This window comes from Macaca mulatta, chromosome 16 (assembly GCF_049350105.2).
Source record: "Macaca mulatta isolate MMU2019108-1 chromosome 16, T2T-MMU8v2.0, whole genome shotgun sequence".
Classification (NCBI taxonomy): domain Eukaryota; kingdom Metazoa; phylum Chordata; class Mammalia; order Primates; family Cercopithecidae; genus Macaca; species Macaca mulatta.
In genome coordinates, this window is record NC_133421.1 from 90,385,821 (window position 1) to 90,411,312 (window position 25,492).

Below are 25,492 nucleotides of genomic sequence, written 5' to 3' on the forward strand. Positions count from 1 at the left end.
TTGTCTGGAACAAAGGAAATGTCTTTTATTAATTACTGTTCCTGCAGGTATAATCCGTGAAAGACAAGTCTGTTCTGCTAGTCACCAAGTCAGTCCTTTTCCTTCTGTCTTGCTCATGGAAGGCTGTCCTGGCCCTCACATGACTAGTGGTGCAGCTCTTCAGGGGGTAACACCCATCCAATTCCCGGGGAAACCCAGGCGAGCCTGCTGGCCAGGAAGCTCCAGCTTGTGTCTGATTGCTAGGCTACCCTGGGTGCTTCCTGGATGTTCGGGCGCCCGTGATTCCCCAGCTGATTCCCGCAGCATCTGCCTCGAGCTTATGTGCGTGGAGCAGCAGATCCCTTTGTCTGGGCAGTAGATTGTCTGCTAAGGAAAGTGGGTGTTGCAGCAAAAGCCTTGCTTCACTGCTGTACTCCAACCTATCAAAACGGAATTGTTTAAAATGCCCTCAGAATAAAAATAGAGACCCCAAGCTCTTGATAAAACAGCTGTCTCTGGAGAAGCTCATCAGGCTGTGTAAACTCTAATAGGAAGTATTTATTCATCATTTCTATGTACATAAATATTTATTGTCAACTGTGAAGGCTGGTGAGTAAACCAGCAGGTAGAGTACAGTACCCCGGCGTGGGGATGGGGAGCTAGAGGCGCTGTGCGCAGTACCCTGGCGCAGTGATGGGGAGCTAGAGGCGCTGTGCGCAGTACCCTGGCGCGGGGATGGGGAGCTAGAGGCGCTGTGCGCAGTACCCTGGCGCGGGGATGGGGAGCTAGAGGCGCTGTGCGCAGTACCCTGGCGCGGGGATGGGGAGCTAGAGGCGCTGTGCGCAGTACCCTGGCGCGGGGATGGGGAGCTAGAGGCGCTGTGCGCAGTACCCTGGCGCGGGGATGGGGAGCTAGAGGCGCTGTGCGCAGTACCCTGGCGCGGGGATGGGGAGCTAGAGGCGCTGTGCGCAGTACCCTGGCGCGGGGATGGGGAGCTAGAGGCGCTGTGCGCAGTACCCTGGCGCGGGGATGGGGAGCTAGAGGCGCTGTGCGCAGTACCCTGGCGCGGGGATGGGGAGCTAGAGGCGCTGTGCGCAGTACCCTGGCGCGGGGATGGGGAGCTAGAGGCGCTGTGCGCAGTACGCTGGCGCGGGGATGGGGAGCTAGAGGCGCTGTGCACAGTACCCTGGTACAATGATGGGGAGCTAGAGGTGCTTTGCAGCCTTTGGCATGGCTTCCTATCCAGGGTCTGGAAAAGCATCCAAGAAGGATGCTTTCAAAAAGACAAGGGACATTTAACATGATACTTGAAGAATGAATATATAATGACCAGGCAAGACTTGGAATTGGACATGGAAAAAAGGTAGGAAGAAGGTTCTGGGCAGAAGACTGGAAAGTAGGTTAGAACAAAATAAGGCAAAAGACTTAAAAGATCCTTTCTTGTGTCTGAAGAGTAGACTCAGAGATTGTGTCTAGCGATCAGGCTGGAGATCTTGCAGGGACTCGTAGGTCTTTCTAAAAAGTTTTCAAAGTTATTGGGAAGCCATCAAAGGTTTCTAAGCGGGAGAAGGACCTATTGAGTTTTGGAGAATGGATTTGGAGCAAAACAAGGCTGCAGGATTAGTTGGGAAGTTACTGCAATAATCTAAGAAATAGGTGGTGGTGGTGATGGTGGTAGTGTTGATGAAGATAATGATGGTGTTGGTGATGAGGTGCTGGTGGTAGTGATGGTGGTGATGGTAGAGATAGTGGTGGTGCTGATGGCGGTGGTGGTGATGATGGTGATGGTGATGGTAGAGATGATGGTGGTGGTGGTGGTGGTTTGGTAGTGGCTAGGCCTGGGTATTGATAGTGGGGATAGAAAGAGGTGGATGGACTCAGTCAGGATTGAACAGGTAGGCTCAACAGGATGCAATGATTGATGACATAAAAATGGAAAGGGTAAAAGACAAGAAAGTGTCAAGGGTGATTCTTGGGTTTCTGTTGTCCAGCTGGGTGATTCTCGGGTTTCTGTTGTCCAAATGGTTAGCGACCCCATCCTTATGGATTGAGGAGAGACGGGAGCAAGTTTAGGAGGGAAGCCACAGAAGGTGTGCACTGGACACTTCCTCTCTGCTGGAAGGCCTCAGACACACTGATGGATTGCTTCCCATCTGGGAACAAATGCCATGAAGTCGCTGCGTCCTCAGTGGCTCCACCTGGCTGCACTGAGGTGGAATCATGGGAAAGGGCATAGGTTATATATTCTTGCTATTTACTCCACAGAGACCATGCTGCTCATTCCATATGAACCGAAAGGTAACGTTTCCCATCACTCTTTTTGGCTCTTGTTTTGTTTTTCTCTATTTTACTTGTTTTTCATCTTAACACCCTTAAGGGTGAGGGTAAACAAGGGCTATAGGAGGGGAGGCCTTCCAGGGAAATGCCAGGCAGGGAAGAAAGGGAAATGCCGGGCAGGGAAGAGGGTCAGGTCCACCTGAAGGTCCCTCCTACCAACGTTTCCCTGGAAATCTTTGCATCCTACTTGGAAAGGAGAGGGGTAGGTTGAAACTTTCACCAGACCCCAGACGGGGCCAGAACTGGCCTGAGTCCTGAAATGGCATTTGTTCGTCCAGGACATTTCTGAGAGTGTCACAGGCATTTCAGTTTGTTGGATCTAAACTTGACCTGCTATTCATTGCTGTAGGACAGGAGGATGGCAGTGCCATCATTTGTACTCACAGACTCAGCCCAGTACGACACCAGTGTCTTTGTTAGAAACTCTACAGATGTCTATGGCCAGCCCGCCCCAGCAGCACAGGGCTCCCCTTGGTGGGATTTTGTCAGAAGAGAAGACCCACCAAGTAGAGCCCTTGAGCCCCTCCTCTTCCCAGGTGGCCGTGGCTCTCCTTGATCCACAACAGTGGCAGTTTGTGCAGCCCCACCAGAGCTTCTGGCAGGACCACGCTGCCACCAGGGCCGCTGGGAGTAGAGTCCCTCACGCTCAGGGCTCTCCAGGGTCTGAAGTCTGCACTTACATGAGAAGGAGCTCCAGCAGCAATCAAGTTCTACATGGAAAATGCAGAATCTGATTGCAGTAGCATTTCTTAGGCCTTATTAGCATATAAAGTTACCAGGTGTCATTTTAGGACAAGAGCCCGTCACTGAGAAGGAAATGAAATTTGGAGCTGCATTTTCCTTCATTAAGCCAAGGGCCCATTTTTTTCTTTTCTTTTCTTTTCTTTTCTTTTCTTTTCTTTTCTTTTCTTTTCTTTTCTTTTCTTTTCTTTTCTTTTCTCTTCTCTTCTCTTCTCTTCTCTTCTCTTCTCTTCTCTTCTCTTCTCTTCTCTTTTCTTTTCTTTTCTTTGGTTGTTCATTATTTTATTATCTTCTGGTATCGCATCCTCCAAAATTCCCGTGCATATATTTTCTTGCACTTTGAGATTTGGCATTTCAGGAAAAATGCCTAGCACAATAGGCTGTATTTTAGAGACTTGCTTTGTCATTGTATATGCCCAGCGGAAACGGTCGTAACTCCCCCGGCCCAGATAATCAGATGCTCTCGTGCGTCTCCTGTCTCTCAGACCACACAGCCATTATCCCTGGCATTCTAGTTGTGAGACAAAACCTTAACACCATGTGGTGACATTTAATTTAGTGTTTCTCATTTCAAAGCCCTTAAAAATATTAATTAATTCCCATGAAGCCCCAGGAGGCGTATTATTAATATCTGTGGCGCCTTTCATGCTAGTCCGCTAACGTGCCTTCTGTACGCAATAGGTCAGAAAATGAAGCGAAATTCGTTTTTCGCAGCCCCACGGGATAAGACCTTCATAGAGTCAAGGTCAGAAATAACGAATCCTTAATTTTATTGACGTCTCTGAATAATCTCTACCCCGTGGCCTTCTGTGTGGTGTGGAAGAGCAGCACTCCCGTTCAGGAGCAGTCTCAGGAGACAGTGAATGATTTTCCTGTGGAGCTGTGGCTTCAGCAATCCTAGTTTAATGGCTGTGTTGAGGAGAGTAGAATTGAGAAAAACTGCTACAGCAGTCATGTAATAAGTGAGATGGAGACGGGGAGCAGGAGGCACTTGACAATTTCACTAGAACATCTCCCAGCGATCTGTGGGCCTCCGATGAACCCAGCCCCTGCAGATCAATGCAATTTCACTAGAACATCTCCCAGCGATCTGTGGGCCTCCGGTGAACCCAGCCCCTGCACATCGATGCAATTTCACTAGAACATCTCCCAGCGATCTGTGGGCCTTCGATGCAATTTCACTAGAACATCTCCCAGCAATCTGTGGGCCTTCGATGCAATTTCACTAGAACATCTCCCAGCAATCTGTGGGCCTCTGGTGAACCCAGCCCTTGCACATCGATGGCCGGTGCTCCAGGGAGACAGATGCGGAAATCAGCACCATGGCTTGTTCTTATTTTGGGGTGCCATATCTTTCTGTGCCTTTTTTATTCACCACTTTGCACAGGGGATTTCTGTAGCCTTAGCAGCCAGAAAGCAGGGAGGGTACGTGGAATTAGGAGACTCCCTGAAATCTCGAGTTTAGTTTACAGCCCTTTTTCCACCCTTCTGATTGCCTCGCAGTTTGGCAAGCCCCGCGTATGTTCTTTCCTCATCTGTATCTGCAGCCCATTACTTTAGAAGTCGTTGTGACTCTGAAAAACATATCCTGTGTTCATTAAGGGAAAGTGGTTTTAATATGCATGAAAAGAGGCAGGTGTTCACCACCCCCACCCCCGCACCCCACCCCCACCCCCACCCCAGACGCTGGAGAAGGGGTCGGAAGTCAGCATCAGTGGACATTCCTGATTAAAGTGCGCTCAGATGGCTCACTTCCGCTGGCCGGACTGCGAACATGAGCCGGGAACACCCGTTCCACCTCGTGTGTGAGACCCAGGAGGATTCAAGGAGATACTCCTTTAGCATCCATGAAACTTTTTTTTTTTTTTGAGTCCTACCTCTCCATTTTTGCTCCTCCCTACTTGAGCTGCCTTAAAGCATCCCTGGAGGTGGGAAAATGCATAGACCCTCTAATTGTTTCTACCAACTTAGCCAGGACACTTTTTAAAAAGCACTTTCATTAAAAATGCATAGGTATTTGTTTTAAGCTACATAAAGGCCCAGACCAAAATGGGATGTGGCCTGCTGCTTAGATTGGCCATTATCACACCTCTGATTCAGAGAAAAACCTAAATTTTGTGTTTATGCAGGTCTTACAGCTGAGGCGTTTGGGTTGAAGGAGCAGGTAAACCAAGTCCTCTCCAGGACGTTTTTTGTTGGGTTTGGAGAGACGTGGGCGAGATGGGACTGTTGCTCCACGCTGATTCGAAGCCATCTCCCCAGACTGACCCCGTCCTATGTGTCTGCCATTCTTTCTACCTACCCGTTTGAAGACAGAATGTCTAACTCCCTCTACTTCAGACTTATTTTCTAATTTAAAATATACTCACTTGAGTGGATGTGGTTTCGGAGGGCATGTAGCCAAGGTCATGACAGCTGAATAAAATGTTTCCTTCTTTTCCCCAGAACTGCGCTTTCATTTATCAGCTGCCCTCGACTTGTTGTATGGGATCAACCCAAATTCATGTATTTAGAACATTAAGACTCAGTGGACTGGTTCTGTCTCACCAACAACACAAACAGTTGATCAGTGATGAATCCACAATGTGTCCATCATTTTCTTAAGTCTTAGTATGCAGAATCTCAGGTAGCAAAGCAGAAAGGATGACGTCACAGACGCCTTGGTTACCCAGCACCTGGATGCAGCTGTTCGTACACACATACTTTCTGGTATTATGTTGACAGTCACTTACACCACTTCAACCTCAGGCAGGAGCCTGTCAGTTTCCTTACTACAAATGGATTTATTAGTTATTGTAATTACTGTCAGTAAAAATCTGAGTATCACTCAGCAATTAGTTGCTGGTAACCGAGTATGTTGTAAGCCTGGGGGAAGGACATAAAACGTGTGCCTTGAACAGAAAGGCAGACATGAGGGTGAGCAGTGCTGACCCCCACAGGATTTACCGTCTACATAGAATTGAGATAGCTGCACATGAATATATAGTGAGCAGTGTAAGTTAAATCAGAAAAAGAAAAAATTATTTCCTGCTGAAGGGGTTCAAGAAGGAATTTTGTAGGAGAGCTGGGCATTGAACAGGCTCCTCCAGAACATGTGGGTCAGATTGGCCACCACATGGCTGGGGCCCCCTGTGGGCCAGTGATGCCCACCTATGGGAGCAGGTGACACTGCCTCCCAGGCCACGCATCAACACCCCTCCCGTCATGCTCCGTGCTTCTCTGAGCCCTTCCTCCCTCCCCGTGGCCCCGGGCTCCCTGCGGGCCAGCCCCATCCCGGCAGAGCCCGCTGTGGGTGTCAGTGTACATCCTTCATAGATGAAAACGGACTTGAAGATCCCGCCTTATGAGTTGGTTAGCTCTCTCTCAAGTCTCCTTCATGGCTCTTTTTCGAGCAGCATTCTGGTCCTGAGGGAGGAGACACTGAGAGGGGAGACCACTCTGCTGCCCTGACCCCGCCTCAGACCAGCACTCCGCACTGTCCTGCAGTGACGCATGGTTGCTAGCCTTGGATTAGCTTTTGATTCTCTAATGGGCTTTGCTTGCAGGTACAAAAAAATTTGGGGAACCCGGAAAAATTCTTAAATCTCATCATCCTAAAGATATTCATACATCTACTGACGACTTCCAAAGTACAAGGTCTAGAATACCCAGAGGTTTTATGTTGTCATAAATTAGAGTTTTAATGTATATAATTAGGTGACACCAAATGTGTATCATATACAACAGAGGATCTATGTTACAGGAATTGGGCCTTGTTTTCCTCACATCTAACTCTTTTTCTCTGGAAATGCCAAGGAACCTTTCTTTATTTTCTTTATTTTTATTTTTTCATAGAGACGAGGAGGTCTCACTATGTTGCCCAGGCTGGTCTTGAACTCCTGGCCTCAAGTGATCCTCCCACCTTGGCCTCCGAAATGCTGGGATTCCAGGTGTGAGCCCCCGTGTCTGGCAGGGGAACCTTTCTTTTTTTTTTTTTTTTTTTTTTTTTTTTTTTTTTTTTGAGACGGAGTCTCGCTCTGTAGCCCGGTCTAGAGTGCAGTGGCGGGATCTCGGCTCACTGCAAGTTCCGCCTCCCGGGTTTGCGCGATTCTCCTGCCTCAGCCTCCCGAGTAGCTGGGACTACAGGCGCCCGCCACCTCGCTCCACTAGTTTTTTGTATTTTTTTTAGTAGAGACGGTGTTTCACCGTGTTAGCCAGGATGGTCTCGATCTCCTGACCTCGTGATCCGCCCGTCTCGGCCTCCCAAAGTGCTGGGATTACAGGCTTGAGCCACCGCGCCCGGCCAGGGGAACCTTTCTTAAGCATGAATGGTGTGCCCTCCTCAGGGCATGTCCTCTCTGCTTCCTTTCTCAGTCACATCAGCAGGTGCTTCCTGTGCATCTGTGTGCCCAGCCTGGGCACAGCGGGAGCCCAGGCCTTCCTTCAAACGCAGCGTCCCCTGCATGTTCCAAACACTTAATGGCATTTTTCTTCAAGTGATGATCGTGGCATTGGCCTTACTTATTTTAGTTGTGTTTAAAATAAAATTTTAAAAGTTTATCAAAGTGATGAACATACACATCACTTTTTAAAAACATAATCCCCACCCAGAGGCAAACCCTTTTAGCTGTCTGTTTTAGTGGCATATGTTGGCGCTGCTTTGCACTGACTCGTCAACTCAGGGCATCTTCCCTGACTGCCTGGTGTGGCCCCGGCGCTTCCACACCCGCTGTTCCCTTCACCCGCCCTAGAAGGTCGTAGATTTGCTCTGTCAGTTTTTCTTTGTTGGGAGTTCACCACGAGAAGTGCTTTGCAGACAAAGAGCATGACGGAACTGGAGTAGCTCCTTGTGCTGCCTGTGCCCATTTTCCAGCATCCTGCCACCCAGCCAGGCCTGTCTGCTCCCTGGCCTGCCCTCCTCACTCAGGTTCTCTGGAAGTTGGCACAGTGTTTACTAAAATAAAATCAGCACTCATAGCATTAGGACTATGTAGACACTGTTGTCAAGAAAGCCAAGTCATGTGTACGTGGGTTTGATTCTGTGCTTTGTGTATGAGTTCCCTGGGCTGCTGGTCTCTGTGCCCCCAGTCTCGCTGTCTTAACGAGAGGCCCTAGAGGAGCCTGCCGTGTCTGGCAAGGCCAGGTCGCCCTCATGATTTTCTGGCCCTTCTTGCCTGTTTGTTTTTCCATGTGACCTTCAGTAGCAGCTTGTTAAACTCCATGAAATAGCTCCTTGGGGTATTTATTGGGAATGCATTGAATTTGTGAACTAAGCGAGCGAGAGCTGACGTCTTAAGAATGTTGATGCAAGCAGGGAGCATCTTCCCATTTGTTCACGTCTACTTGTGTTTTTCCAGGAGATTTCTGAAAAACTTCCATGTCTACGTTTTGCACATTTCATGTTAAACTTATTCCTATGCATTCAGTCTGCTCCGTGGCTTTCTAGATGGGGTTTTCTTTGCCATGATGTCCTCTGTTTATTATTTGTATATATCAAGGCTATTGATAGTTCTATGTCAGCTTTAGGTTCTGCTAATTCAGGGAATTCTTCACAGGCATCCGGAAGGGCCCAGGCAGGAGGCGGAGGGAGGAGCTTTCAGCAGGGCAGTTCCTGACTTGGTGTCTTCACTCTTCTGCCGTTGCTGCCATGTGTACAATGCAGGGTCCTGCATTTGAGCAAGTTCTCTCTTCCATGCTCCAGATGTTTTCAGAAGGACCCCATACTTCGGAGAAACACTTGGTACCCCAGTGGCGGCTGTGTCTGACTTGGTGTTGCCATGTGACAGGCATTACTTGTTTATCTCATTGATGTTCCTAGTAGTTCTCAATGTTTGTTGAATGAATATTTGTAACCATCATATGTGGCAGTTCTTATCTAGTATTTTGATTTGTTTTTTGAGACAGTCTCACGCTGTCACTCAGGCTGGAGTACAATGATGCGGTCGTGGCTCAACGCAAGCTCAACCTCCTGGGCTTAAGTGATCCTTCCACCTCAGCTGGGACTACAGGTGTGTGCCACCACACCTGGCTCTTTTTTTTTTTTTTAATTGTAGAGATGGGGTCTCACTCTGTTGCCCAGGCTGATCTTGAGCTCCTGGGCTCAACCAGTTCTCCCACCTCGGCCTCCTAAGCTGCTGGGATTTTCGGTGTGACCCATGGTGCCTGGCATTATCCGATTTTATAGAGGGAGAAACTGAGCCATATGTCCAGGACCACACAGCTATTAACTGCAAACCCAGAGGAAAGAGTAGGGGATGAGTTCCAGGCATTCCCTGGAGTCCATGGTAAATTTCTTCATTTCTTCTCCTGCAACAGGCCCGGTACAAGCAGAGCCTTGACCCAACTGTGGATGAAGTCAAGAAGCTCTGCACGTCCCTACGTCGCAACGCCAAGGAGGAGCGAGTCCTCTTTCACTACAATGGCCACGGGGTGCCCCGGCCCACAGTGAACGGGGAGGTCTGGGTCTTCAACAAGGTGGGTATGCCTTCCAACTTCCCGTTTCTGCCAGAAGCCATGCCAACTGTGGTCGTCGGCAGCAGGTCCTGCCCATCCGTAGCTTCTGTTAAGCCATCGATGTTTACTGTGTTTCACCAAACGCAAATGCAGTAACTGAACGGACCAGGTAATCAGGCACAAGGAGGGAGCTGTTTCTGTGGCAGAACGTGTTCATGGAATGCCTGCCTTGAAGCATGGCGCGTGTGGTTTCCATTCCCTCTGTCAGAACAGCAGTTGTTTGTATTCTCCGAGGACAGACCTCGGGAGTGTCTGCCTCCTAGTTTGAAAAATTGCACAATTTCTCAATTTCGTTAGAATCTTTCTTTAAGCATCAGTGATTTTCTTAAATGTGTTATATATTCTAAAGGGCTAATTCCAAGCTGCCCTGCAGGTGCAGCCTCCGGGCTTCCCTCCCCAAGGTCAGAATCACCAGCCTTTTGCAATTCCATCGCCCAGGACCAGATGAAGCGCTCGCTCCCCTTCTGTAGCTGCTGCTGTGGGTGGTGGGTGCTGACTGTCATCCTCATCCTCCAGGGTGGGAACCTTGGTCCGTCCAAGAGAAGCCAGCTGTAGGTCTCACCACAGTCTGCGTGATGCACGAAAAGCAGTTCTTGGAGGGTGTGGTGGCCCCATATGTGCCTGAGCGTGTCTGTGGGGGCACTGATTTGGAATCCAGCAAACCCGACTTCTGGTTTCGGTTGTGCTGTCAGCCTCCTGGGCCTCTGCCTCCTTAGTGTGGACACCGCCTTCTGCCATCATAGTTAGGACTCGGACTCCGTTTCTTCACACACTGAACTCTCAGTTCCCGCCCACCATCCCATGTTCGTGGCTACGTTCGGCACAGGTAGTGATGCCGTGTGGGCCCAGAGCAGAGACCTCAAGGAAGGCTTCCAACCCTGGACACCGAGGAGTAGCCAGCCTCGGAAGTTAGAAAGGTGTCCACGCAGCTCCTCCCGTAGGGCAGTGCCATCTCTCCCCGTGTGTATCTGGACACCAGCTTGATTTTAATTCCTTTCGTTCAATATTGGGTAAATTCGAAGCGGTCATTGTGAAGGAAGTAGAATTTACAGAAGCGGGATGTAATGAACCACCAGGCATGCACCACAGGCCCTTGGCGTGTCTTTCTCAGCTGCAGTCTCTCCTTTCCCTCCCTTCCCCAGTGGCACCTGGCACAGTGAATTTGAGTTTGTCCTTCCCTGGCGCTCCTCTGTGGAGCCCCCAGTGTGCTGGTTCTCAGGCACGGCGAATCTGGGAGCTCGCTGCTGCTGTGCTGGGCAGACGCCGGCGCGCTCTTCCGCAGTGCGCTTTGCTCACTCCGTTGGAGGCTCTGCAGGTTCATGCCCCCGACCCCAGGGGCCTGCAGCCCTGCCTTTTCCCACATTCGCTGTCCCCTGTCGGGACCCCGCCCTTCTCAGTGCCTTCCCTGCAGATGGGCACTGGGCTGGTTCCCATCTTGTTTCTGCTGTAAACCGCGTGGGTGTTTCAGCTGCCCAGCTTTCTCTCCCGCACTGGGTGTGTCACAGGTTTTTCTAATGATAGACTGTGGTGTGCTCTGGTTTCCTCTGATAACCATTAAGGTCGAGCACCCTGTGTCCGCCCGCCGGCTCCCTGCTGCACGAAGCACCCGTATGCTGTCCACTTCTCTCTGCAGTGGCTTGCCCTTTCCTGTCGGTGTGAGGGGATTCTTTGTATTCCAGACAGTAATGATTTTTGTGAATTGTGTCTCTCTTCTCTGAATTTATGATGTGATTCTTCTTCTTCTTCTTCTTCTTCTTCTTCTTCTTCTTCTTCTTCTTCCTCTTCTTCTTCTTCCTCCTCCTCCTCCTCCTCCTTCTTCTTCCTCCTCCTCTTCTCCCTCTTCCCTCTTCCCTCTTCCCTCTTCCCTCTTCTTCCACTTCTGGTAACTTACAGAACCAAACTTTTTTTTTTTTGAAACAGGATCTCACTCTGTCACCCAGGCCAGAGTACAGTGGCATGATCATGACTCACTGCAAACTCTGCCTCCTGGGCTGAAGCGTTCCTCCCACCTCAGCCTCCCAAGTAGCTGGGACTACAGGTGTGCACCACCACACCTGGCTAATTTTTGTATTTTTTATAGAGTCAGGGTCTCACCATGTTGCCCAGGCTGATCTTGAACTCTTGAGTCCAAGTAATCCTCCTGCCTCGGCCTCCCAAAGTGTTGGGATTACAGCGTGAGCCACTGCGCCCCACTCTCAGTTGTGCTTTTTCTTTGTTCTCATCTTGCTGTGCTGGCCGATGCCTTCAGTGGAGTGAAGTGGGGACTGGGTGGAGGGGCGCGTGGCAGGGTGGGGGAGCTCCTGTGTTCAGTGTAAGATGTTTGCCCCAGGCTTTTTGTAAAACAAAAACAATCACCATTATCCAATTAAGAAAGTTCAATTCTTGATTTGGTTTTTTAAAAACCATGACTAGATGTTGATTTGCCTCCCTTGGTTATTTGTATGTGTGTGTTAAGGTGGTCACAGGGCTTTTCTCCCTTAGGCTCGTGCTACGTTGAATGATACTGTCTGACCGTCTCCTGTTACACACACCTTTCTTTTTGGGGTAACCTGTGTTACGATGAATGATCCGTTTCATGCACGGCTTATTCCGTTTGCAGCCATTTTGTTTCATATATTAAATCTGTGTTCATGAGATTGGCCGGGGATTTTTTTCTCTTGCTGTCCTTGCCTAGGCAGAGTGATCAGTAACTGTGGCCTTAGAAAATAAGTTGAGGAAGTTCATTCTTTGTATATATACTGGAATAGTTTTTGTGATATTTGAAGTATTTGTTGTCTGAATGTTGTGGAACTTACAAAGAAAGCTCTCTGGGGTGTTACTTTGTTTGTGGAGGGTTTTTGACTACTGATCTAGCTTCTTTCATGGTTAAAGGGTTTTTCTGTTAGCTTTGTCAACTGACTTCTGTAGGACCTTGTCTGTTTCTACTAAGCTTCCCGATGTGTTGACATAAACTGGCTCACAATACCCCTTTAGAAACTCACCAGTATCAGGGGTATCTGTGAGTGAGGTGCCTTCCTTTGCTCTTGGTGCTGGGTATTTGTGCCCTCTCTCTTTTCTTGTTGATTATTCTTACGAGGAGTTGATGTACCTTTATCAGTCTTTTCAGACCCAACTTTTACCATTGTTGACCCTCCAGAGGATGGAAGGAACAGTAGGATGAATACCTTTATCCTGTTCCCCTGTTGCCACTTTGACACTTTTTTTTGTCCCCGAACCATTTGAAAGATGCAGACATCCTGACACTAAGAACGAAGATGGCTTTCTGTATCACCACAGTACCATCAAATTGCTCAAGAAATGGCACATCAGTTCTATGTCATTTACTATAGAGTCCATGTTCATATTTTCCCAAGTGTTTGCAAAATGTGCACTAAATTAGTAGGCATTTTTTTACTTGTTGATTTTGTTGTGGACCCAGGATCTAATTAATGTTCATGCACTGCATCTGTTCCTCATGCCTTTTTAGTTCCTCTTGCCTTTCATTTTATGACATTGACTTTTTAAGTGACTTTTTAAAAAGTTTGTCTTCTTTTGGGAAGTTAGCATATAGTTATACATCAATCTTTTTTTTTTTTCTTTTTGAAGCTAAGTCTCCCTCTGTCGCCAAGGCTGGAGTGCAGTGGCATGATCTTGGCTCACTGCAACCTCCATTTCCTGGATTCAAGCAATTCTTCTGCCTCAGTCTCCCGAGTAGCTGGGATTACAGGCACCCGCCACCACGCCTGGCTAATATTTGTATTTTCAGTGGAGACGGGGTTTCACCATGTTGGCCAGGCTCATCTCCAACTCCTGACCTCAAGTGATCTGCCTGCCTTGGCCTCCCAAAGTGCTGGGATTACAGGTGTGAGCCACCATGCCCGGCAATCTTTTTTAGAATAATAGACCTCGTTTTTCTAGAGCAGTTTAAATTTAAAGAAAAATTGAGCAAGTTTATTGAGTTATATACTTCCTCCCCCTCATTTTCCTCTAGTGTTAATATCTTGCTTTGGTTTGCTATGTTTTTTACAATTGATAAACCAGTAATGATGCTTTATAATTAATGATGTCCATAGTTTACACCTGGGCTCACTCCTGGTGATGTACACGCTGCAGATTTTGCTGAATGTGTGATGTCCTGCACCCATCGTTATGTTGCCACACAGAGTAGTGGTGTCCTAAAAGTCCTCTCTGCTCCCCCTTATCTTCTCTCCCCTAGAATTTGGTCTTTTCCGAAATGTCCTATAGTTGGAATCATATAGTACGTAGCGTCTTCACACTGGCTTCTTTGACTCAGTAATACACACTTCAGACTCCTCCATGTCTTTTTGTGGCTTGATAGCTCATTTTTTACAATTACTGAGCAATACTCTAGTGTGTGAATGCAACACTGCTTCTTTATCCGTTTTCCTATTCAAGGGCATTTTGGTTACTCTGAACTTCTGACAATTAGGAATAAAGCTATTATGAACATGTGTGCAAGTCTTTGTATGGATATAAGCTTTCCATTCATTTGGGTAAATACCTGGGAATGTGTTTGCTGGATGGTTCGGTTGGAGTATGCTTAGCTTTATAAGGCACTGTGCAGCTGTCTTCCAACATGTCTGTACCGTTTTGCATTCCCGCCAGCACTGAACGAGAGTTTCTGTTGCTCCATGTTCTCACAGCATTTGAAGTTACCAGTGTTTGGATTTTAGCCATTCTGGTGGGTATGTAGGAGGATCTTATTGTTATTCAATTTTCAATTTCATAATGATGTGAAATTGGGCATCTTTGCATGTTCTTATTTGCTGTATTATATCTTCTTCGATGAGGTCTCTCTTCAGGTTTTTTACCCATTTTAAGAATCAGGTTGTTTCTCTTGTTGCTGAGTGAGTTTTAAGAGTTCTTTCCATATTTCGGATGCCAGTTTTTTGTTTTTGTTTTGAGGTGGAGTTTCGCTCTCGTTGCCCAGGCTAGAGTGCAATGGCGTGATCTTGGCTCACTGCAACCTCTGCCTCCTGCTTTCAAGCGATTCTCCTGCCTCAACCTCCCAAGTAGCTGAGATTACAGGCGCCCGCCTCCACGCCCGGCTAATTTTGTATTTTTTTTTTTAGTACAGGCTGATCTCAAACTCCTGACCTCAAGTGATCCACCCACCTTGGCCTCCCAAAGTGCTGGGATCACAGGCGTGAGCCACTGTCCCCGGCCCGGATGCCAGTTCTTTATCAGATACGTGTTTTGCAAATATGTCCTCCCAGTTTGTGGCTGCTTGTTTTCTTTTCTTAGCAGTGGATGTTCACTTTTTTGACGAGTTTGGACCAGTGATCCTCCAGGATGTCCCACATTCTAGTTTAATTTCTTTGCTTTTTCACGAGTTTATGTCAAACCAGATTTAAAAAGTATGATCAAACTTTGTGCTGTCCATAGTAGATGTATTGTAAATACACAGACATAAGAAGGTTGAGAGTAAAAGAAAGGGAAAAGATATACTATGCCAATACTAGTCATAGAAAACCAGCGTGGCTCTATTAATCAGAGAACAGAGACTGCAAGATGAGGAGTATTATTGGTGACAAAGAGGGCCATTTCCTTGTGATAAACAGACCAGCTCACGAGTCAGGCACACACCATCCTGAGTGTATGTGCACTTAATATCAGAGTTTCAAAGGACATGCAGCAAAATGAACAGAATTAACAGGAAAAGTTTGCAAATCCATCATCATAGCTGGAGATTAGAAGATCTTCTTTTAGTAATTGATAGATTAAACTGAGAGTTAAAATTTACAGACAAAATTGATAGTTAATTTTTTTCTTTTTTTTTTTTTGAGATGGAGTCTCACTTTGGTTGCCCAGGCTGGAGTGCAATGGCGTGATCTCGGCTCACTGCAACCTCTGCCTCCCAAATTCAAGCTATTCTCCTGCCTCAGCCTCCCAAGTAGGTGGGACTACAGGCACCCACCACCACGTCCGGCTAACTTTTTTGAATTTTTAGTAGAGATGGAGTTTCACCATGTTGGCCAGGCTGGTCTTGAACTCCTGACCTCAGGTGATTGACGTGCCTTGGCCTCCTAAGTGCTGGGATTACAGGCGTGAACCACCGTGCCCAGCCCTGTAATTAAAAACTTTCTTACCGAGAAGACTCTAGGCATAGTGTATTTTTTCTAGTCCAAAGCAAAAGCCAGTATTAATGTAAAAGACCTAGCAATATTATCAATCACCCCGACTTAATTAACATTTATACAGCCGTCCACACAGCTGCAGAATATACATTCTCAAGTGCATGTGGAATGTTCACCATATGCTGAGCCATAAAGATGTCTCAATAAAGTTTGAAAGATTGAAATCATCGAGTATATTCTCTGTTCTTGAAATTCAAAATTATGGGATATCTGGAGAAGCCCCAAATATTTGGAAATGAAATACCACATGAGTCAAAGACAAAATCATAAAGGAAAATGAAAAATAATTCAAACCTAAAGATAATGAAACTATGACACCCAAATTTATAGGCTATAGGTGAAACAGTGCTTATGGAAATATACAGCTTTAAAGTCGTACATAGAAAGGTATATTTTAGAAACATATTTAAAATGAAAAAAAAAATTTTTTTTTTTTTAACAAAATCTCTCGCTCTGTTGCCCAGGCTGGAGTGCAGTGGCGCCATCTCCACTCACTGCAACCTTTGCCTTCTGGATTCAAGCAATTCTCCTGCTTCAGCCTCCTGAGTGGCTGGAATTACAGGCGTCTACCACCACGCCCAGCTATTTTTGCATTTCTAGTAGAGACAGGGTTTCGGCATGTTGACCAGGCTGGTTTCAAACCCCTGAACTCAAGTGATCCACCCACCTTGGCCTCCCAAAGTGCTGGGATTATAGGCGTGAGCTACTGTGCCCAGCCTGAAATCTAATATTCTACCTTAAGGAAACAGAAAATGCTGAGCACATTGAACTCAAAGCAAAAGGAAAGAACAAATAGCAGAAATCAATAAAATAGAGTACAGGCAACAGAGACAATGTAGCTAAAATGTATGTATGTGTGTGTTTTTTTGTTTTTTTTTTGGTTTTTAAAGATCAATAAAAGTTGAGGAATCTCTAGGTAGGTAGATCAGTGAAGCAAGAGAGAAAACATTTTATCAACATCAGCAATGAAGGAGAGGATATCCTCACATATCCTACAGACATTAAAAAGGTAAGGGAATATTATTAATTTTATATACATTTAAATACTTAATTAAATGGACAGATGCCTTAAAATACAACTTACCAAAACTGACCCAAAATGAAATAGAAAAATCTGAATAGCCCTATATCCATGGGCTTCTTTCCAAGGCCATGCCAGGCATAGAAAATCTGAATAGCCCTATATCAGTGGGCTGTTTTCCAAGGCCATGCCAGTCACAGAAAATCTGAATAGCCCTATATCAGTGGGCTGCTTTCCAAGGCCATGCCAGTCACAGAAAATCTGAATAGCCCTGTATCAATGGGCTTCTTTCCAAGGCCATGCCAGGCATAGAAAATCTGAATAACCCTATATCAACGGGCTTCTTTCCACCATGCCAGGCATTTAATCCCTGGGCGGCCAGAGGCTTTTTCTTTTGTTTATTGCTACATTCCAAGCTCTTACGATAGTGTCTGTTACCCTAACACTTGTTTGGTAATTGTCAATCACATGGGTGGGTAGATGAATGGATGTTTTTATTTTTATATATTTTTTCAATTTTTTATTTTTCCATAGGTTATTGGGGTACAGGTGGTGTTTGGTTACTTGAAGAAGTTCTTTAGTGGTAATTTGTGAGATTTTGCTGCAACCGTCACCCGAGAAGTATACACTGCACTCTTGAAGCCTTTTATCCCTCGCCCCCATCCCCGAATCCCCAAATTCCCTTGTATCATTCATATGCCTTTGCGTCCTCATAGCTCAGCTCCCACATAACAGTGAAAATATACGATATTTGGTTTTTCATTCCTGAGTTACTTCACTTAGAATAATAGTCTCTAATCTCATACAGGTCGCTGCAAATGTCGTTAATCCATTTCTTTTTATGACTGAGTAGTATTCCATCATGTATATATATCACATTTTCTTTCTTTCTTTTTTTTTTTTTGAGACGGAGTCTCGGTCTGTTGCCCAGGCTGGAGTGCAGTGGTGCGATCTCGGCTCACTACAAGCTCCACCTCCTGGGTTCACGCTATCCTCCTGCCTCAGACTCCAGACTAGCTGGGACTACAGGCGCCCGCCACCACACCCGGTTAACTTTTTGTATTTTTAGTAGAGACGGGGTTTCACCGTGTTAGCCAGGATGGTCTCGATTTCCTGACCTCGTGATCCACCTGCCTCGGCCTCCCAAAGTGCTGGGATTACAGGCTTGAGCCACCGCGCCTGGCCAGCACATTTTCTTTATCCACTCATTGATTGATGGGCATTTGGGTTGGTTCCGTGATTTTGCAATTGCGAATTGTGCTGCTATAAACATGCATGTGCAAGTATCTTTTGTGTATAATGACTTCTTTTCCTCTGGGTAAATACTCAGTAGTGGGATTGCTGGATCAAATGATAGTTCTACTTGTAGTTCTTTAAGGAATCTCCACAGTATTTTCTGTAGTGGTTGTATTAGTTTACATTCCCACCAGCAGTATGGAAGTGTTCCCTGATCACATCCACGCCAACATCTACTGTGTTCTGATTTTTCTATTATGGCTATTCTTGCAGAAGTAAGATGGTATCTATTGCATTGTGGTTTTGATTTGCATTTCCCTGATCATTAGTGATGTTAAAGCATTTTTTCATGTTTGTTGGCCATTTGTATATCTTCTTTTGAGAATTGTCTATTCATGTCCTTCGCCCACTTTTTGATGGGATTTTTTTTTCTCGCTGATTTGTTTGAGTTCATTGTAGATTTCTGGATATTAGTCTTTTGTCAGATGTATAGATTAAGATTTTCTCTCACTCTGGGTTGTCTGTTTACTGTGCTGACTGTTCCTTTTGCCGTGCAAAAGCCCTTTAGTTTAATTAAGTCCCAGCTATTTATCTTTGTTTTTATTGCATTTGTTTTTGGGTTCTTGATCATGAAATCCTTGCCTAAACCAGTGTCTAAAAGGGTTTTTCCAATGTTATCTTCTAGAATTTTTATAGTTTCAGGTCTTAGATTTAAGTCCTTGATCCATCGTGAGTTGTGTTTTGTATAAAGTGAGAGATGAGGATCCAGTTTCATTCTCCTACATGTGGCTTGCCAGTTATCGGAGAACCATTTGTTGAAAAGGGTGTCTTTTCCCCACTTTATGATTTTGTTTGCTTCGTTGAGATCAGTTGGCTGTAAGTATTGGTTCTCTATTCTGTCCCGTTGGTCTATGTGCCTATTTTTATACCAGTGCCATGTTGTTTTGGTGATTATGGCTTTATAGTATAGTATGAAATCAGGTAATGTAATTCCTCCAGATTTGTTCTTTTTGCTTAGTCTTGCTTTGGCTATGCAGCTCTTTTTTGGTTCCATATGAATTTTAGGATTGTTTTTTCTAATTCTGTGAAGAATGATGGTGCTATTTTGATGGGAATTGCATTGAAATGAATGGATATTTTTACTGAAATGCCACCTGATCACCAGGTGTGATGTGCACCCCTCTCCTTGACTCTTTAGTCCTCTTGGTGTGGTCTCTTTTTCTCCACAGCTTGCCCCCAGTCTTATGTGTATTGTCTCTATGTCTGCATTAAAATGTGTGAGTTCCAGGATAACAAGGTCTTTGTTGTATGAACTGCTTTATCATGGGTACGTAAAACCAAGCATCTCAGAACATAGGAATGGGTCATTTGATGTTCGCTGCATTCTACAGCTAATGTCATAAAAGCAACAGAATGATCTCTAGAGCCAAGTCTTTCCTGGTTGTATTTTCCCCCACTGTGTTATCCCATTAGTTTATCCTCTCAGGTTTATTTTTTCATGTCACATGGCATGCCACCAGAGACAGGCGCATGTTCTTCCAGGTCTAGACAGCCATAAGCTGCGCTGTAGAGCATGCAGTCCTGCTGCCGAGTCTTTCAGCCTTCAGATGGGCTCCCTCTATCAGAACGAAGCCTGCAGCATTATACATGGTACACTGTGGGTACACAATGTAAGACTTAAAAACGTTTAAACATGCTAGTTTTAACTATACTTTTCTTTTTGTTTAATCACCATTTATTCTGTTGCTGGTTGTGTTCTCAGCCTCAGCAGAAAAGCAAGGTCCAGGACTTAAGCAAATCCTGGGCTCAGATTGTCCCCATCCACTGCCCTCCCTTCCATTCCTCTGTCTGTTTCAGGCCATTAGGACTGGCAGCTGTAGCCATTAAGAATTCACGTGGCAGACCGTTTATCGGGAGAAGGATTAATCCACTACTCAGATACTCCCAATTAGCTTTTAGACCCTGTCTGCCTTTTCTTCTTTGCAAAAGGAGAAAGGTTTTTCCCACTTGATACATTTTTTTCTCTGCTTTTTAGAGTTCCGTTATGACCAGAAGCTATTTCTACCCTTTGCTGTGCACCTAGGCACAAAGCTACAAGGCTTTTCCCTGTGTGTGAAGCTTGTGATGCCCTCTCTAGGTAGGATGAGCTTTACTCCAGGTTACCTGCCTTTCCTTAATTTACTGAACGTAAAGTTGGAGTTTTATGTGGTTTTGCATTTTTGGTTAAGGATAATTTTTAATTCTCCAGTGGTCTTCCTGTGGTGCTTACAGCCTAACTCCTACCCTCTGCCAAAATCGTCCTCAAAGGCCATTTCTGTCTTGCACAATGTCCTACCCTTCTGGACATTAAATAGGAACATAAAATGGATCTTATCATGGGGAGCACAGTTGGAAAGCAAAAACTGTTTCATTCGGGTTATTGGTTAAAGTCTAGCTTAAACGAAAGCCAAATTGCATGATGATGTATTGTGATAATATAGGGAAAATATCGGCCCCTTCAGAGAGAGGGAGAGGAGTTGTGCCAACCTAGGCATGGTGGGCAGGCGAGGTTGGAGGGGGCCTCCTGGAGGAGGCGGTGCTTGCTCGGGCTGAGTCCTAAGAAGAGAACAAAGTCAACAGTTGTGCCTGAGAGGGCACTGGAGGGGATGACCTCAGAGGAAGTAGATGATATAATAAACCAGCATGGTATTCGTTGGAAACCACAAGCAGTCATGTGCTGTGGGAGCCTGGAGCCTGAAATGGGTTTAAAAAGAAAGAAGGCCAGACAGGATTCCAGGCTAAGGCATAGAGCACCTTGCAGACTCTTAGGGATGTGGGCTTAGAGAAATCCCTTTGGTGCCATGTGAAGGCTGGCTCTGGGGAGAAAAGACTGGCTAGAGAAACTCCAGTTAGAAGGCTGTCATATACAAGAGGCCAGTGGCAGCACCCTGAGTCAGGCTGGTGGGGTGGCCCTCAGGACCTTCCTAGGACAGGTGGAGGTTGAGTTAGAGGGAGCAGGTGAGACCTGGACTGTGACCAGGTACCAGAAGCGAGAAGAAGGAACTTGTGGGCATTTATTCCTAGGTTGTGAGTAGGCCTGGGGTCCATGAGTGTGGGGTCGTGAGAAGCAGGGGCAGATGTGCTGCTGGCAGTTTCGAAATTACAGTTTCTAGAGCCGAAGAAAGCCAAGAGAGAGTGAAAACTGGGGAGCAGAAGAGGATCCCAGCAGGTGATGGGGAGGAGAATTGGGAGAAAATGGCATGGAGGAAGCCGGGGAGGGCACCTGTCAGCCCGGGGGAATAGAGATGGAATTGATATCCATTATTCCAAGGAGTCTGGCCCTTTAGCAAGAAGAGCACTTTATTTTCCAAGTGAAGCAGTTCCATTCCAAATAAGCAGCTGCCCATTTCTGAGAAGATGCTGAGTACATCTTCTGCCAGAGAACTCAGAATGTGAATCAGAATCCTCAGCCCTATTAAAGTGGCATCGTCTCAGGGCCGGTTCCTGTAAAGCCCCTCAGGGGCGCCGGCTTCCTTTAAACTCTCAGCCAGGAACTGTGGTCTCATCTGGATCTGCCACCACAACTTTCCCTGGACTAAAGATGGACTTGTGGTGCCGCTGTTCTCAGAGGAGGGCGAAGGACAGGGGTCAGCAGATTTGTCCTCCTCCGGAAGTGGGTTCTTGAATACGTATCAACCAGAAGCAGGGGGTCATGGCCCCGAAAGGTCAGGTGTCAGGGGAAGCGGTACTTGTGAACCAACAACTCGAGTATACATCACCAGTAAACCCCAGTCCTGTAAAATCTGTAAGACTGCAAGCTTATTGTCATTGGTGGTGTTTTTGATACTTCCTCTGCCCTTTTATTACCGTTAAATAATTATTCCATAAACAATTCTAAATAAATATTTAATAGAATTTTTTGGTTTTCTGTTTTTTTTTAATTGGGATTGTCATTATCAAATAGATGCCTGTTATGTTGGTATACAGTTAATTATTGCTTCTGTTGAAGGATGGATCATGGGCCGGGTGCGGTGGCTCATGCCTGTAATCCCAACACTTTGGGAGGCCGAGGCGGGCGTGTCACCTGAGTTCAGGAGTTCGAGACCAGCATGGTAAAACCCCATCTCTACTAAAAATACCGAAAAAAAATTAGCCATGCGTAGGATTACAGTGGCGGGCACCTGTAATCCTAGCTACTCAGGAGGATGAGACAGGAGAATCGCTTGAACTGGGAGGAGGAGGTTGCAGAGAGCCGAGATCGTGACATTGCTCTCCAGCCTGGACAACAAGAGCGAAACTCAGTCTCAAAAAAAAAAAAAAGAAAGGTGGATCATAAAACTTTCGAAATACACTATTATCAGAAAAATATGTGATTTTTTAAAAAGTGATATTTATGTTAGACCACAGTTATCATTTGTTAAGATTGTTACTTTATTCGTCTTGACAATCTAACAGTGTCCAAGAAAAAAGTTTTATGGTAAACTTGACCTTTCTTTCTGAGAAATTGTAGCGTTTTGTGTGTGCTAGTTAATGGCTAGTAGAAGGCCATTAACAAAAACTCCATTTCTTTGGGAGAAGTGCTGGAAATGTTTGGAGTATTTCTTTATAAGAGCTTAAACTTTAACAAATTATTTCCTTGATGCTAAGAGATACAAAACCTGAGAGTGCAGCTGAACGGACTTTGCAGGTGGCCTGCATTTAAAACCATGGTCATAGCGCCGCGGTTCTCATGCTGGAGCGTGCCCAGCATCACCTGCAGGCTCACGGAGCCACGGACTGCCAAGCCCTCCCCAAACCTCTGCTTCTGTGGCCATGGGTGGGGCCTGACAATTGGGCTTTCTTGGGCGTCCCACAAAACTGCTGCTGCGGCCGCTTCTGCTGCTGTCTGGGTTGTCTGCCTTTGAGAACCCCTGGTATGGACAGTGTGGTATGAGTTGCAGGCAGGATTTTCATCTTACGGTTTGGGGTCACTCTGCTTCTTACGCATTGGGAGAGACACTTCCCCGACCCTTTGTTTTCCATCTCTAATTTTAGCCGTCTAGGGCGGAACACCAAGGCCTCGTGGGAGGCATGGAGGTGAGGAGGGGCCCCATCTGCCGGGTCTCCAAGCAGGAGTGAGAACCAGCTAGACAAGGGGAGGCCTGGGAGTGCAACGGGGCTCTGGTGACAGGAAGTAGTCCCCTCTGACCCGGCGACACGGTGGGGAGCAGGTGACGTGGTTCCAGTGCTCCGTCATCCTGGGGTCAGCAGGATGAAAGATGTCACAGCAGCACAGGTAGCACTGTGGAAACTGTTCCCACGACTGTGAGTCATTGAGGCTCCCAGACACGACGGAAGTGCAAGTCGGAAAGAGGATGGCAAGTTAAGTAACGTCAGGGGTAAGCAAGGAGGTGTGAGAATCACTCGCTTCCTTGGCAGGGTACACACACACCTGACACAGGAACAGCAACAGAAGCCACGCTGGCTCTTCCTGCTGCGTGTGCATCTGGCCCTGGAAAGAGGCGCACCCAGCGGCAGGCTCTCCTGGCTCACCTGGGACTGTCAGGGTGCTGCAGTTTGCAGGACCATCCTTTGGGTTCTTACCTCAGTCAGCGGGGCTGGGCAACTGGTTGTCTCCAGCCCATCATGCTGGAATGTGCTGGAAGCTTCCTCAGGGTACCTGGGCTTATTTTGGTAGTCACTCATACACATGAAATGCACTTTGGGGGAGAAGGATTAAATATTTTGTTTAATCCACTGAAAAAATAAATGCTGGGGAACACAGCCAGCTTTCCTCTGTTATTTATTTATAGGCTTAAGATAGCCAGAAGGGACATTTCTGCTAGAAAGTTATTGCCAGCTGAAAAAGAACAAGTCTTCATTATTATCCAATTTGGTATGTATATGTGTGTGTGTGTGTGTGTATGTGTATATATATTCATTTATTTCAGGTTTTTTAAATGAAGCTAAGGGCAAAGGTCAGCTCCTTCCTATTCCTTGTGGATTGTGCTGCTGATGGGAAATTCCTTTGACTTCACAAACAGAAGGGATTGGAAGTGCATTCTTTGTTATCGTATATCTAAGATCAGGAGGCTTTTAACATGATTTTCTTTTAGTTAATTTTAAAATATTTTATCATAACATTCATTTTTTTTCAAATGATGTAGATAAGTATAAAATAAACAATGAAAGTTCTTCCTTTCCTTGCCTCCAGGCCTTTTTTCTGTTCCCTAGTGGTAATCTCTGCTATTTCTTATGTGTCTTCTCAGGCACTTCATTAGATAGATAGATATGAGAGAGAGAGAGAGAGAGAGAGAGAGAGAGAAATGTACTTAAACATGAATAAAATTTTCTGGAAGGACATATAATTTTTAAATATACCAGAATTATGTTGTCTATAGAGCATTCTGCAACTTCCTTTTTTGAACTTAATTTACTGAGCACCCTTATGTGTCATTTATTCTTTTTAACTTTTGCATTGTAGTTTTTAAAGATAGATGTGCCAAAGGTGATGTATTAAGCCCACATGATAACTACTTACGTTGTTTCCAAAATTTTGCCTTTGCAAACCGTGTTGCATTAATAATCTTGATGGTTATGTTTGCACACCTCTTTGAGCACAGCAGCTGAATCGAACCTATTCCTAGAAGTTGAGATCCAGGATCAAAGCCACAGACCCCATCAGGGCTGCTACAGTTATGCTTGCTCTAGTATTGTTTGAGGTGGGATGTTTCCCAACCCTTCGCCACTACGTGGCATTCTAACCTCCCCATTTCCTCTATTAGATGAAAATGGCATCTCTTAAATTATTTCTTTGCTTATGAGTCAAACCATTTCGTGTATTTCTCAATCTTTAAACTCCTGTACACATCCTGTGCTTGTTATTCTCTTGTGGTGGTACTGGAGATGTTTAATTAATTAATTTTTTTAAAAATTATTTATTTATTTATTTATTTGAGATGGAGTCTCGTTCTGTTGCCCAGGCTGGAGTGCAGTGGCATGATCTCGGCTCACTGCAACCTCCACCACCTGGGTTCAAACAGTTATCCCATTTCAACCTCCCAAGTAGCTGGGAGTACAGGCGTACACCACCACACCTGGCTAATTTTTGCATTTTCAGTAGAAATGGGGTTTCACCATGTTGGTCAGGCTGGTCTGGAACTCCTGACCTCAGGGGATCCACCTGCCTCAGCTTCCCAAAGTGCTGGGATTACAGCCGTGAGCCACTGTAGCCGGCCTAGATTTTTATTTTATTTATAACAGTTGTTTATATACTAGGAAATTAGTCTTAGTCCATAGTCCGTCTCATATATTGCAAATATTTCCCCCCGTTTGTCAGTTAACTATATTTATTTACTATTTTTTTGGCCATACAGAAGTTTAAAATTCTATGTAATCAAATGTTTTAGTATCTTTCCATGTAGATTTTGAGTTTTGTGAAATGCTCAGAAAGATTTCTGTATGCCAAAATTGTTTTGTAAATACTTGTCTGGGCTGGGCGTGGTGGCTTGCCTGCAAACAGCCCCAGCACTTTGGGTGTCCTAGTGGGAAGATTGCTCAAGCCCAGGGGTTCGAGACCAGCCTGGGTAAC

The 25,492-nt window shown here is 45.8% G+C and overlaps 1 protein-coding gene across 4 annotated transcripts in view; it reads left to right on the top strand.

Moving 5' to 3' along the window:
* RPTOR (regulatory associated protein of MTOR complex 1) overlaps positions 1-25,492 on the top strand; it is a 412,728-nt gene that overhangs the window by 141,041 nt on the left and 246,195 nt on the right. For all 4 annotated transcript variants that reach the window (XR_013407456.1, XR_013407455.1, XM_015120520.3 and 1 more), the window contains exon 4: positions 9,352-9,510. Coding sequence is in view for 2 of the 4 variants with exons in the window: in XM_015120520.3 (XP_014976006.1) it covers positions 9,352-9,510 (159 nt within the window). In the remaining 2 variants the exon portion in view is untranslated. The remainder of the gene's footprint in view (positions 1-9,351; positions 9,511-25,492) is intronic.